This window comes from Macrobrachium rosenbergii, chromosome 21 (assembly GCF_040412425.1).
Source record: "Macrobrachium rosenbergii isolate ZJJX-2024 chromosome 21, ASM4041242v1, whole genome shotgun sequence".
In the NCBI taxonomy this organism is placed as follows: domain Eukaryota; kingdom Metazoa; phylum Arthropoda; class Malacostraca; order Decapoda; family Palaemonidae; genus Macrobrachium; species Macrobrachium rosenbergii.
Window position 1 is genome coordinate 31308730 of NC_089761.1, and position 15429 is coordinate 31324158.

Here is a 15429-nt window from a genome sequence, read left to right on the forward strand (position 1 = left end):
ATAATAAAAAAAATATAAAACAACCGGGTCTATACGCTCATAATCAGGAAGGTATCCCAGCTTTGCTTCGTCGAGTTCTTCCTCAGGTTTGTAAACTTGTTCCTCACTGGCCAGAATTCTCGCCTTTCTGTTCAAAGTCAAATGGTTTTTTTAAAATTTTTTTTAAAAGGATATTGTGTATATATGTGTGTGGTGGTCTTTCTTCTTTTCATTTCATAGCCATGTCAGTTACCTGTTTATTCCTTGCTTTGTTGTTTTTGTTTATGTTTGTGCATAAAGAGTGACTCACATATGCGTCAACTCTTGGTTAAATGTTCTTCTGGAAAATTGCCTGTGAATTCTGAAATTTGGAAGAAGTAATATTGAGAGAGAGAGAGAGAGAGAGAGAGAGAGAGAGAGAGAGAGAGAGAGAGTTCAATATCTCAAATAAGGTTAGATGACGTCTCGGGGCACGAGATTTTACCGGACGGTATGCCCACAGTACGCCAAAGCAGAGCACCTACACGCCACACCGAAGGGCACCTTTGGACGCCTCCCGGGGGCGGGGGTGGGGAGATGAATAATTAGGAAAGTGGAGATGTCACCTCTCTCTCAAGTTAATGCTCTCCCACCCCTCCTCCTTCAGCTACCAATCCGGCCCTGTACTCTAAAAGTTAATAAATGGTCAGTCATTCCACTGACCATAGAAAACGGCGCCTGGTCGAGACCACCTTTCGGCTAATGGGCGAACTCGATTCCTGATTGGTCCTCTTGACTGATAGTGACGAATTAAGGGGTGGAGGGGGGGGGGGGGGATTCCCATCGTCTCCGCCTCCGTCATCCGGATGTCAGAAGAAAGCTTACACTTCTAGTTAGTCAGTCTCCTGAAGTCACAGGAACCACTACAGTCACTGAGAGAGACAGGGTATAGAGGAATACCTGTCTCACTGACTCAGCCCGAAGGAGAGAGAGAGAGAGACAGATTTCAAAGGGACGTGACTGACGAATCAGGAATATTTGCATTTTCTTAAACAAGGAGTGACTCAAGATGAAACTCTCGGTACGCGTGCGCGGGGAGTGGTTCCAGGTGCCGTGCAAGTCAGGTAAAGTTCTCGAAAATAAAAATTCCTGCCAGTCCATTTCTTCCCTCCTAGTGCAATACTTGTATATTACTAATTTACTTAAATTTTTTCTGTTTATTTATGGATTTGTTAATTTTGTTTTCTTTCTTAATAAGTGAGCCATTCTTTCTGCATTTCCCATTGCCTTCTGTTACTTGTTTCTGATGAACGCCTTGATATTCATTAGTAGCTTGAATTTCAAGTCAATGGCCCCTGTGGTGGGCTCGTTCCGTATGAATGTAGTTCCCATTCTCAATGATAACAATAATTTTACCTAAATAATAGAATACAGGGCTTGCATTCACAAGGTCCGCGGTTCCTTTCCCGACCTTTCACGTACGAGTCGACATAGAAATGAAAGAGGTACTAGCCCCTGCTGAGATCAAGAAAAGGGCATGGGGCCAGCAACCTCACTGAAACCGATGTTGTTCCAACGACCTCGAGAATCGTCGGGCTGATGGTGACCAAATTATGTCATGACGTTCTCGCTGTGCATGTTTTTTTTTTTATTATTGCGTTTCTTTGTAACCTGTGTTTAGTTATTTCTATTTATAGCGAGTCGTGCAATTGGAACTCCAGAAGTTCAAGCGAAGGTGCAATGCATTACCATCCTAATGCTATTCTCCTCGCATTTTAATACACTTTTATCTGTTTGTTAACTTATTCACTTATTTTTTTTCCTTTTTAATAAGTTGTACCTCTCCTTTTTGCATTCCTCTTTACCTCCTCTTACTCCTTCCTAAAGGAATGATGTTCTTTGGAAGCTTGAATTTCAAGTCATTGGCCCCTTTGGTGGACTTGTTCCATACGAATAGGTTTCATCTTCTAAATGATAATAATAATAATAATAATAATAATAATAATAATAATAATAATAATAATAATTATAAGATATCTTTGTATTTACCACGTGGAAGAGGTATGTTTAAATAATATTACAAATAGCAGTTCTCAGCCATTAAGGAGTTAAAATAGATTGCTTTATATATTTGATGAAAGTAACCTACAGGTTGCCATTATATATATATATATATATATATATATATATATATATATATATATATATATATATATGTATATCTTATATATATTATATATACAGTATATATTATATATATATAATATATATATATATATATATATATATATATATATATAAAATATATATATATATATGTTTGTGTATGTATGTATGTATGTATGCATGCATGCATGTATGCATTTAAACTCGCTTGTGCTTTGACTTATCAAGGAGTTTCACAAGAGTATTTTCACAAAGAGGCGGAGGCTCTGTGTGGAATAGTAGCAACATCCATAATGCAATGTGAAAATCAATGTATCCAATTGAAAGCGGATTTCTTCGCCTTTAGTGTTGCAAAATGAATAGTTTCTTCTTCTTCTTCTTCTTCTTCTTCTTCTTCTTCTTCTTCTTCTTCTTCTTCTTCTTCTTCTTCTTCTTCTTCTTCTTCCTGTTTGTTTATCTCTTGCATTGACGGTTGCAAAAGAAGATCGGTTATTGAGACGGAGTGTCAACATGCCGTGTTTACTATATTTTCAGCCATTTTTTAAAATTTCCGTAAGTAATCACGATCGGTTCACTGGATGACGTCATTCAGTGGCTAGGCTGCGTTACGTTCTTTACAAAATTTTTGTTTCGTTTTTAGCACGCACACACACACACACACACATACACACACACACACACATATATATATATATATATATATATATATATATATACAGACACAGACACACATACTGTATATATGTATATATATATATATATATATATATATATATATATATATATATATATATATATATATATATATTTATTATTTTTATTATTATATTCTTTAGCCCATTACAAACATAATATATACATGATTACACACACACTACACACACATATATATTATCTTTTTATTTTTTATAACCTTAAACCTGTACAGATGTATATACAGAATGCACACACTACGCGCACACACACACACACACACACACACACACATATATATATATATATATATATATATATATATATATATATATATATATTATTATTTATAACCTCAAACCCGTACACATAGATACAGAATATACACTACTACACGCGCACACACACACACACACACACACACACATATATATATATATATATATATATATATATATATATATATATATATATATATATATATATATATATATATATACATTTTATACAACCTCAAACCCGTCATAAAAAGACGCCTTCTGAATACAATCAACCGTTAATAATCTGGGATTCCAGAAGAGTAGGCAGTGTTCGAAAATTAATCAGCGCAAAGATTAAAATCGATATTCTGGTTTGCGTTCCTCGTAAACTTTAGTTATCCTGAATCTCCTGCTTGAGCAAAAAAATAAATGCAAAACATAGGAATATTAACAGGTGAGAGAGAGAGAGAGAGAGAGAGAGAGAGAGAGAGAGAGAGAGAGAGAGAGAGAGGAGCAAAAAGTTGCAAAGAACTCCTCCAGGTGGAACGTCTCAGGCTAGTGACTAATTTTTTAAGAGAGAGATAGAGAGAGAGAGAGAGAGAGAGAGAGAGAGAGAGAGAGAGAGAGAGAGCAAAAAGTTGTAAATAACGCCTCCAGGTGGAACGTCTCAGGCTAGTGACTAATAGGAATATTAACAGGCGAGAGAGAGAGAGAGAGAGAGAGAGAGAGAGAGAGAGAGAGAGAGAGAGAGAGAACAAAAAGTTGTAAAGAACGAATATTAACAGGTTATTAAAAAACACAACTTGATTTACTGAATGACGAATGAAGTGTGACACTCTTTTGTTTCCTTTAGGTTTTTTTTATTTAATTTTTCTCAATCCTCACATGGTTAAGGAGGATTCCAGCTGAGGTAGACGCAGATACCATAATCATAGAAAAAATTGAAATTGATCTTTCTAACTTCTTCAGGAGGGAAAGAGAAAAAGGGAAGGAACAAGAAAGGGAACTCAAAAAAAAAGGGGCAAAGCTAGGTCAAAGGTCAAGGCATACCCCAAGGGTTGAAAACACAAGGTGGTAGACGCAGATACCATAATCATAGCAAACATTTAAATTGATCTTTCTAACTTCTTCAGGAGGGAAAGAGAAAAAGGGAAGGAAAAAGAAAGGGAACTCCGACAGAGGTGCATAGCTAGGTCAAAGGTCACGGCATACCCCAAGGTTTGAAAACAGGGTGGGTAGACAAAGATACTCAAATCATTAAAAAAAATGAAATTGATCTTTCTAACTTCTTCAGGAGGAAAAGAGAGAAAGGTAAGGAAAAAGAAAGGGAACTCCAATGAAGGGGCAAAGCTAGGTAAAAGGTCACGGCATATCCCAAGGTTTGGAAACACAGGGTGTTAGACGCATACACGCAAATAAGTTGATAAAAAATCTCGAAATTTATCTCCTTCACTTCTTCAGGAGGGAAAGAGACCGTGTCGTGGCTTGGGGAAGAGGCCCTTCGCCGGTACCTGAAGCTGAAGCCGCCCACACACTTTCCGAACAAGGACGAGAAGGTGGCCAGCGTGAGACGAACGCAAGGGGGCGCCATCTTGGATCCGTCCGATTTCGTGTGTGATGTGTTGGACGACAACGACTTCGTCTCCGTAGGTAAGTTTTGTGTGAATGAAAGGAAGTTTGGATGAATTCTCTGAAATTTTCTTTGGGAAGTTTATCTATAGGAAGTTTTGAGCATAATTTATCTGGTTCTGTTTTTTTTTTAATGATCGGATGCTGCTGGAAAAAACGCGAACATTTGTACTATATTTAATTCTATTTTTTTTATTTCGTTATTTCGAAGTTTTGGTCGATACTCCCTGAAGTTTTATTTGGGAAGTTTCTCCCAAGGAAGCTACGAGCTTAAGGGGTCATAGCTAGGGGCCGAAGGGGCGGTGCGAAGAACCTTAGGTAATGCCTACAGTACTTTAGCAAGTCTTTGTTATTTTATAAATATATATTCCTCTCCGACAGTTCTGGAGACTGACCGGCCGAACCCAGTGACGGAAAAAGCGGAGATCACCTATATATCCGAACAGATGTATCCTTTTTGAGTTGTACTACCAGTAGCACGTCAAATTCCCCGGCGCGCGCTGCGCCACTTACCTGATGTGTCGCACGCTCTCTCTCCCTCTCTCTCTCTCTCTCTCTCTCTCTCTCTCTCTCTCTCTCTCTTTAGCTTCCAAACACACACACACACACACACACACACACACACACATATATATATATACAGTATATATATAAAGTTAATCTTGCCTTAAATTAGCTAGATACTACTGTATAGTATGTGGTATAACAACCTCGATTGAAATTAAAACCACATATATCCTTTAAAAAGATCTATATCAATTTATAGCAACCCTATCAAGACTTCCTGTAGGACGAAAATACGTTCAGAATTTCCGGGAGATTTTCCTTAACTGCAGAAGTATGACCACAGACCAGGGAAGTACAAGCCTCCTGAAGAGTACCTCACACTAGACGGCGCGTCCCTCACTCCCGAGGACCTTACCGCCCTTGGGAAAGGCGCTTATAGGATAAAGGTAGGTTGTTGTTACTATGGTTATAATTTTTATATGGCCCTAAAGAAATTGGAGAGTCAGATGGACAGAAGTAATCTAGAGTAGGCCTATCTGATAAGAACTGAATTGAATATAGAATTTAGGCCAGAGGCCAGGCACTGGGGCCTATGAGGTCATTCAGCGCTGAGACGGTAATGGACAGTAAAAGGTTTGAAAGGTGCAACAGGAGGAAAACCTCGCAGTTGAAGCAATATGAATCAATTGTTAGGAGAGGGTTGAGGAAAGTAAGATGGAGGAAAGAGAATAGGAGAGGAGTTAACGAAACGAAAGGGGTTGCAGCTTTGGGCCTAAGGCACGCCGCAAAGAACCTTAAGTAATGCCTGCAGTGCACCGCACGAGGCGCACTGGCGGCACTAACTGTTACTCTTGGAATTAATCATATTGATCTACCCAAAAATCTCCATTTCTGAAGTCTATGATAATTCTTGAATAATTAGAAAAAAAGATCATAATTTATAATTCTTAAAATTGCGATTTCTTTTTCATCATTTGAATGTATTTCAGTCTTTGAATTTTTCAAAATCGTTTAGGTCTTCAGTCTTCAGAAACTGTCTAATCCTTAATTAACTCAAAATAATTTAATTTCTTTCGATTTATTTAACTACAACGATATATCAATATTTCAAAACTATTAGAATTACATAACTATTTAATCTGTTGAAGTTACTCTCAACTTTAAAAACTACTGAGGCTAGAGGGCTGCAAATGTGTATGCTGATCACCCACCCTCCAATCATCAAACATACCAAATTGCAGCCCTTTAGCCTCAGTAGTTTTTATTTTATTTAAGATTAAAGTTAGCCATAATCGTCTTCTGCCAACGATATAGGATAGGCTACCACCGGGCGGAAAGATAGATCTATTTTCGCTGGCCTTGATTATACGCTGTACAGAAAACTCGACTGCACCGGAGAACTTCGGCGCATTATTTACTTGTTTCTTTATTGCCTCGACAGCAAACTGCACTGGACACCCTTGTGTACTTCCGGTTTTAATGAGCATGTGAGACCAATGGACGATCCTAACTGGAAAAACCAGTTACACAATGAGCACATGCTTAGTTTTCCCCCCTCCCCCCACTCCCCCCACCTCCCGCACCATTAACAGTAATTGAAAAACACTTATACAATAATAGTATACATTACATCACTCTTCATATAATTCACTATGACTTAACATCGTGTAAGTCAGACAAAAGAATTGGCCTATAGGTCTAGGTAAACCATTTTCGGTGAAAGTCTAGGGCATCAGTCAGCTTTCATCCTGCCCCATTAAGTTAGGAGAGGACTTGGTGTCTGTCTGTAAGCCAGTCAGTCAATCAAATAGTCAGTCTAGATTAATCTTTTTTTTTTTCCTTTATAACCAGTGTGCCAGCACGGGCTCTTGCTCGTGGATGGGCCTATTAGTTTTGGCGACAGGTCTGTTCCCGCCATACTCTTTGGAAGCTTGAATTTCGTCAGTAGCCATAGTAGGCTTCTTCCGTATGAACAGGGGTTTATATTGTAAATAATAATATTATAATAATAATAATAATAACCAACCTATCATGGGCTAAGTTACGAGCTGCGCTGCGGCTGACGAAACTTTCAGTAACTGTTCTTATTTAGGGTCAATCTTCGGTCTCTTTCAATCTCAGGGCGCTTTTTCGATCGTCCATCTCTTTTTCAGTCTTTCGGTCTCTTTTGCAGCTTAGCGCGGAGGCCGAGGAAGCCGTGACGGCAGCAAGAAAGCTCGTTGAAGACATCGTCCGAGAGAAGAAAGGTCAGTATAAAGACTATAGACCGATGGTCTATCAGGCCGATATGTACGATAGCATTAGATCTGGTCAGTACTTGGATATACGATTATATAACTGTGTGCGTGTTTACCTGCGTCCTTTGCGCCAAAGAAACGAGATTTACCTGTTTATCTTCAAGAGATAAACCGGTCTTTGAATAATATTATGCAGTTCAGTTTTTACGCATTCAAACTTCTAGACAACCACGTTTGTGTGTGTGTGTGCGCGCGAGCGATAGCAGAATATCTCAAGAACGAGTTAACAAGATGACAGTTATCGCCATGGAAACCATATGATTCCTAGGTCAATTTCCCCAGGAGAAACTGGTCTGGAGTTACCTAATGAATATATTTATCAATTTTCACCAAGTTCTCTTCTCGCGTTCTTGAAATATCCTGCTAACACGCACGAATATGAAAATACCTTTCGGTATAGATGCTTAACTAGCCAGAAGCATATTAGTTTCAGAATTATGATTATGAGGCTTTGGCAAAACTATGCTGTCTATACCAAATACCTTTATTTTAGGATTACTGTCCTAATTCTTTCGAATTTCAGTTCTGTCTACACCAAATGCTCTTATTTTAGGATTACTGTCATAGGCCCGTTGGAATTTAACATTTTTTTTAGTGAAATATAGGCCTATATCAATCTCAAAATCATTTTCTTTTTTCAGTTGTTTACGGAGTTACAACCGGATTTGGAAAGTTCGCGCGAAAGACGATTCCCCAGAGTCAGCTGTAGTAAGTCTAAATCCCAACTGGATAAAAATCATCTACAAACAATAATTATTAACTGTATTTCCCTCCAAGTTCATATGATGAGGCCATTCTTCCTTGAAGCTTTTTGGTTACACCTAACATTTCAGCTTCATTCAAATTTGATTTAATGGATTTGATTGTCGTTATTAATGTCTTGAGTTTTTAGGCGACTTCATTTGAATCCAGTTCTGTTGTAGATTTTTATAGGCTAGGATCTTTAGGCTCATTTTGATTTGTAAAAGCCTTGCTAATTTGATTGTAGAAACTTGATTCTTTTATCTAAACTAAATTTCTTATGAATTTCAGTTCGATCTTATTCTTGCTTCCTAGGAAGCTCTGTCTGAATAGGCTTCAAGCAATTAAACAGTCATTAGGACTACTTTCTACTTTAGCAGTCGGTTATCAGACTGGTCTATAGCAGTTTAATGTCTGTAAAGTATTTTAAAAATTTGAATTTAACGTGCGCCCATATCAAATTTGACTGCAGTACCGCAATACGTTACAAATTTTGGTGATTTTCTTATAAATATTGACTATAACTATTCAACGGTTATTTTGGCTCCGTCACATTCCCACTGCCAACTCAAAGCTGGCACAAACAGGTTCGGTAAAATTATTCGACCAAATGTTTACTGTGTTGTATAACTAAATTAGAATTTAAAATCTTGATAATGACAAAATATTCACCTCCCAGTTTTAGACCTATTTAATGGAATCTGATTCTAGTAGCACTCTTCTTCAGTTTGTCTTTAAATTAAATCTGATGCCATCGGCTCGAGATGATTGAAATCTCATTCCCGAGAGACTGTAATGAGTTTCTTCCCTTATAAGTTAGACTTACAAGCCTATGCTTTCAGTGAGCCTCGGTTGAATGAAATTTAATTGAATGAGTTCCTTTGATTCTAAGTTAGACCTATAGGCCTATGTTTCCAGTGAGCTTCAGTTGAGTTAAATGTCATTTAATGAGCTCCTCCGCTTTCAAGTTAGACTTATAGGCCTATTTTCCAGTGAACCTCAGTTGAGTTAAATATCATTTAATGAGCTCCTCCGCTTTCAAGTTAGTCTTATAGGCCTATGTTTTCAGTGAGCTTCAGTGGAATCTGATTCGATCCCACGCTGCTGGCGTAGGCGATCCCTTATCCCCGAGTAAAACGAGGATGCTGTTAGCCCTCAGGATCAACATCTTGGCCAAGGGGAATTCGGGAGTGTCTCTAACCGTTCTGAAAAAGATGATCGACGCTTTTAACGGTAAGTCGTATTTGCTTGTCTATTTCTCTCTCTTTTCTTAATATTTATTTAGTATACAATTGTGTTTTTAAGAGCAGGCTCTTGTTTTTCCGTGTTTGAGCAATAAGTCGTATTTGCCTCGTCTTTTCTTTCCACTTCTAATATTTATTATTTGCATGTGCTTTCACGAACAGGCTCTTTTCTTGGTTTTTATATATATATATATATATATATATATATATATATATATATATATATATATATATAAATATATATATATATATATATATATATATATATATATATATATATATATATATATTAAATCACTCTTGATTAAATTTAAACATCATAGATCAAACCTAATACCAGTTTTAAACCAGAACGATTAATCCAGGGGAATAAAGGAGGTGAAATTGAATTAGGAAAGGAGCGAGCTAAAACAGAGTTGAAAAGTTTAGTCTCCCAAAAATATTTGAAATTCTGTTTCACCAAGGGGTCATTGGAACGAGCAACTATATTTTATTCGAATGAAAAGATTGCTGTCCTCTTTATATATATATATATATATATATATATATATATATATATATATATATATATATAACATATATATATATATATATATATATATATATATACATATATATGCGTGAATATTTAAGCAAACTTGAATCTTCAACGTTTGAAATTTCCTTATGAATTATATTCTAATTTCCCTTTGCACATATTTAAGTTGTTTTCTCCAGGTTTTTTTTGATGAAGGGACTGTAAATAAATAATAAATCTAGAAAACTGAATAAAAACCACAAAAAAAAAAAAAAAATTGGGAGGTCTTCGACATTGAAATACTGGACCTCTATCACCTCTAAACTTTTAGAGCGCTAAATAGACTCACCTGTAGAGACGGTTTTATATAGGAATCGTTTTTTATAAGATTCGAGGACTCTTTCTTTCCATACAATTTATAATGAGATTCTTAATTTCCCAGGAGACTTAAGGTTTCACAAAAAATTACAAAAGTTTCAGTGACTATCAAATTAATTAATAAAATATTATCATTACCCACCTTCCATTAGATGAAATAAAAATAAATTGCTATGGAAATTATGCCATGACTGATACCAGAATCTAAATTTAATGATAAAACATAAATAATCAAATTGCTCTTTGCTAATTCTATCTCCACAGCTTCCTGTTTGCCCTGGGTGCCGGAGAAAGGTACGGTTGGGGCATCTGGAGATTTGGCACCCCTTTCTCACCTGGCTCTGGGCATACTTGGAGAGGGCAAGATGTGGAGCCCTGAAACTGGCTGGGGCGATGCCAAATATGTGAGTATTGAGTTGTATGCCCTGAGCAATTTTGCAGGATTTTTTTTATATTTTGGCAAAAAACAATGGGCTCATTCTCAATGGAAAAACTTGTAGAAATCCCTTCATCGTTGCTTGTGCAACTGAAGGGCAATCCCCTGGTCACTGATACTGGTACATGAAGACACTGATCATTTCTATAGAATATTTATATTTAAACAAACAATCTGGTTTTAAGGTTCTGGAAGCTCATGGCCTCACACCGGCTGTGTTGGGGCCAAAGGAAGGCATCGCCCTCATTAATGGAACGCAACTGATTACATCCATCACAGCTGAAGCTTTGGAGAGAGCGGAGACCATTGCTCGCCAGGCAGATGTCGTAGCTGCTCTTACTGTGGAGGTTCTCAAAGGAACCTCCAAAGCCTTTGACAGTGGTGAGCCTTGGGGTCTGTTTGTGTTAGTCTCACATGCCACATGTTTCATGCAGTTTTTATAAAAACTAAAGGCAGTTCCAATGACGTATATAAGATTCTTAAATCAATCTGTAAGAGGTGACTTCAAAATGCAGTACTTAGAGCTGAAATTGGTCATTTTAGCATACATAGATAAAAGGAACTGATTCATTTTCTCTTACAGTACTTCAGTGTTTTACCCTTATCGTTGGCAAAAGCGTAGGAAAGGATGCTTTCCCGATATCTGTTTGATTTTGTAGTTTATTTAATACCAGATATTTTCTCCCAGACGTCCATAAATTAAGACCCCATAAAGGTCAAAACGAAGTGGCCCGGAGACTCCGTGCACTACTTCACAGCGACACCTACCCTTCGGAAATTGCAGGTAAATGAGTTGTTCTGTGTTTTGCTATTGATTTCCATTAAAAACCAATAGTTTCTTTTATAAACCTATTTTTCGTAGCAATATATGGTTAGAACGTGATCAAATTCGTTTCAGGGACGTCAGCCTAATCCTGGGTCACACCTCTTAGGCTAATGTCTCTGAAGAGGTTCAGTAAAGGTAAAAATGTTGTAGATTTGATAAAAAATGTTAGGTTTTAGTAAGTTAAAGGACCTAACATCCCTTAAAGAGATAAATGACTGTGAAAACACCTTACTTCAGCTGTATGGGGCTCAGCTACTAAGGTAAACTGGATAAATGTTAAATTTTCTTTATGTAACTTAGCCAGAGACGAACTAACGAATTGCTGTACGTTTCCGTAACCCTATAGTACCGTCCTACAATATAGAAAGTACTTGAACAGTTACCAATCGCCTGTCAACGAAATTACCTCATTTTTTTTTTTTTTTTTGTCAAGAGAAGAAATAATGCAACTATCATCTGCTTGTCTCTCTCCACAGAATCTCACCGCTTCTGTAATCGAGTTCAGGACGCCTATACGCTGCGCTGTTGCCCTCAAGTGCACGGTGTCGTCCACGATACTCTGTACTTTGTGCGAGGGATTATCACTGACGAGATGAACTCGGCCACCGATAATCCGGTGAGGGAATTCGTCCAGTTTTGCTGTTCATTACCTAATGATATCATTCTGGATCTTTAAATTGTAGTTAAGCGCAGGGTTTCATGTGTAGAATTGTCCTTGATGTTACGCAAGAGCTGAGTTACGCCTCATTTGATTGCAAAACCGTCTGGGTAAGCAACAAAGCCCTTATCAAATCTGGGCAGGCAACGGAGCCCTTATCAAATGAGTAGCCCATGAAATTCGATTCTCCTGTCACACACCCAAAACCGTTATCCATTTAACTTCCGGTATATTATGTCAGCATAGAGCAACAACGACAACTGGTACTAATCACAATTGCTTTCTGAGTTAATTTCTATTCTAGGATACTCATTTTGGTGCCATCACTAAGCCGAATAGTTGCGATTCATGCCACTGTGTTCAGGGAATCAAAGTAATAGGAAGATAAGGTCGAAATAGAAACGTTAGGCCTTTCCCTCATCGTCAGATATTTTTATCTTAATCCCGGTATTGCCAACAGAACCCGGAGACATTACTATGAAACGTGTACGCTTGTTACTTGGGTAATATTGTGTCAGTGGGATGTTTTGTATCCATCCGAGATAATTCAAATGAAGCGAATAAGTGATTTCAAAGGGAACATCGAAGAAGCAGAAACAAGAGCAATAAAATACGACAGACAACACTTTGTCTTTAAATAGGAAAGATTTAATTCGCATCCTTTAACTCCTAGTTTTACCAAGAAGTGAATCGTGTAGGCCAACTTGGTAGTTTGATGACTTTATCTAGACTTTATATTGGGGAAAGCGTACTCTCTCTCTCTCTCTCTCTCTCTCTCTCTCTCTCTCTCATAATGAGCTCATAATCGGCCTTGCTTGGCGCCTGTAATCTCCGAGAAAGCTTTTGAATAGACACGGCCATCGTAAAGTCCGGAGAGATTTGCTGCCCAGAGAGCGTTCTCTAATTCACTGTAATGCATTATTTAATGAGTTCACGCATTTCTTACATTCCAGATAGTACTGACGGACCGAGGCGAGATCATTAGCTCAGGGAACTTCCACGGGGAATATCCAGCCAAAGCGGCTGATTACCTAGCCATAGCCATTCACGAAATTGCCTCTATGTCTGAGAGGAGGACAGAGCGTCTCGTCAACCCAGGTAGGACTCTGGCAATATCCGCAGGAAAAGGGGGCTTGGAAATTTAAATATGTCAACAAATATATTTGTTAAATTAGAACCGATGATTTATGAGACTAGGGTGCAGAATAACGCACGTCTTGTGCCGCTATTTTCAGCTTTGAGCGAGCTCCCGGCATTTTTAGTGAAAGAAGGCGGCTTCAATTCAGGTCTGATGTTGGCTCACTGCACGGCTGCTGCCTTAGGTGAGTTTATACATCTGTTGCTAAGCCACAGTCAGTGATAATTTCTCTCTCTCTCTCTCTCTCTCTCTCTCTCTCTCTCTCTCTCTCTCTTCTTCTTCTTCTTCTTCTTCTTCTTCTTTTAAACCTTGTAGGCATTCTAAAGATTTACCGTTTATGGCCAAATTGCTTAGGTAAGCTTATACAGCTATTAGATCTACTACAGCTCCTGATGCTAACCATAGTCAGTGATAATCTCTCTCTCTCTCTCTCTCTCTCTCTCTCTCTTCTTCTTCTTCTTCTTCTTCTTCTTCTTCTTCTTCTTCTTCTTCTTCTTCTTCTTCTTCTTGTAGGCATTCTATAGGTTTACTAAATATGGCCAAGTAACTCTCAGACTTAGTTTCTTTTGTGTTTACTGTCGTATACCAAAAGACAATAATTTACTTCGATACAGAAAATAACAAAACCAAAGGCAAAACTAATTGTTTACATCGTCACCAACCTGCATAAGGCCACTGCACTTACGGAAACTCTGACACTTAGTGAAACCACACGTGAAATAAACTTGGTACGAAATTAACTGTGCTGTTTGCTCATTGCAGTGTCCGAAAATAAGGTGTTATGTCACCCCGCAAGCGTGGATTCCCTGACCACTTCGGCTGGAACGGAGGATCATGTCTCCATGGGGGGTTTCGCTGCTAGAAAAGCTCTCACGGTAAGCCTACCATAAGCCTACCATTTGTTTATGAAGTTGAAGGGAAGATTAATCATGATTTCCCACCAATAGTTTGCTTTTGAAACGGGGAGAACAGATGTACCGTCTTCAATAACCGAGGGTTTTTAGACCGATGTTTGGTTTTGCTACGAACTTCGTTACAAAAGATGATTTTTTATACAAGTTAAGGAGTGTTTATATGAAAAACATTAGTTAATAAATAACCACAACCAAATCAGAGCTGTGTAACAGTTAAGGAGCGATTATTCGGGCTTGTTTTCACACTCTTCAAGCCACAACTTTTCCTGAACAGGTTGTGGAAAACGTGGAGAGAGTGGTCGGCATAGAACTGTTGACGGCTTGCCAAGCCATCGAGTTCCTGCGGCCGATGAAAACGACCACGCCGCTGGAAGCGGTAATCAAGGTCGTCCGCTCCGTCATCAGGTACGTTGGCTGTTCCTTCGTCCTTACTGACGATGCAGGAATCTTGTCCGTGTGTGTAATAGGATATTTTCCATAAAAGGATACCTCCTGAACGAAAGAAAACAGTTGGATGAAACTTACCAGACATATTCGTTACGTGACCTTCCTGATCATTTTAATATTATTTTTTCACAGCGCAATGGAAAACCAAATAATCAGGAAGCCCCAAAATTTGGACGCCGCGTATTTTTACTCCTGAAGGACTCAGATCTGGATTATTTTAGCATCATATTGAACTCATTGCCACTTTCGTTACTAGGTACATCAGAAGATGATGAATGTGTCTTTCAGTCAGTTCATGGACAATAACTCCGTTACTTTGTTTATTCTTCTTCCCAGGCTAAACAAACATCTCTGAGATAAATTCTCAGTCCAGCCCAATACTTTTTATGCATCTCTATATTTTCTCTATCTGCCAAGTCTGGCTCATTTGCTATACCACAAAATAGTTTTGTACTATCTGTAAGTAGGCTTATACTATATTAATCACATTTATAATCATTCCCTATCTGCCATTTTATCTTTCAAACACAAATATCTATGGTCTCCTGTCTGCCTATGAGCTCAAACTATTATTAATATTATTTGTTTAAATAATAAACTTTGGTTGACATTAATTTTAT

At 37.9% G+C, this 15429-nt stretch overlaps 1 protein-coding gene across 1 annotated transcript; it reads left to right on the forward strand.

Moving 5' to 3' along the window:
• The first annotated feature begins 834 nt into the window (after positions 1–834).
• Positions 835–14858, forward strand: LOC136849857 (histidine ammonia-lyase-like). Its single transcript, XM_067123340.1, has 15 exons — positions 835–1082; positions 4539–4727; positions 5088–5154; positions 5557–5659; positions 7387–7459; positions 8152–8218; positions 9321–9484; positions 10655–10794; positions 11012–11207; positions 11515–11610; positions 12129–12268; positions 13264–13408; positions 13546–13632; positions 14211–14323; positions 14637–14858. Exons 1-15 carry the CDS (start codon positions 1028–1030, stop codon positions 14841–14843), a joined length of 1842 nt encoding a protein of 613 aa, XP_066979441.1. The 5' UTR covers positions 835–1027; the 3' UTR covers positions 14844–14858.
• The last annotated feature ends 571 nt before the right edge of the window (positions 14859–15429 follow it).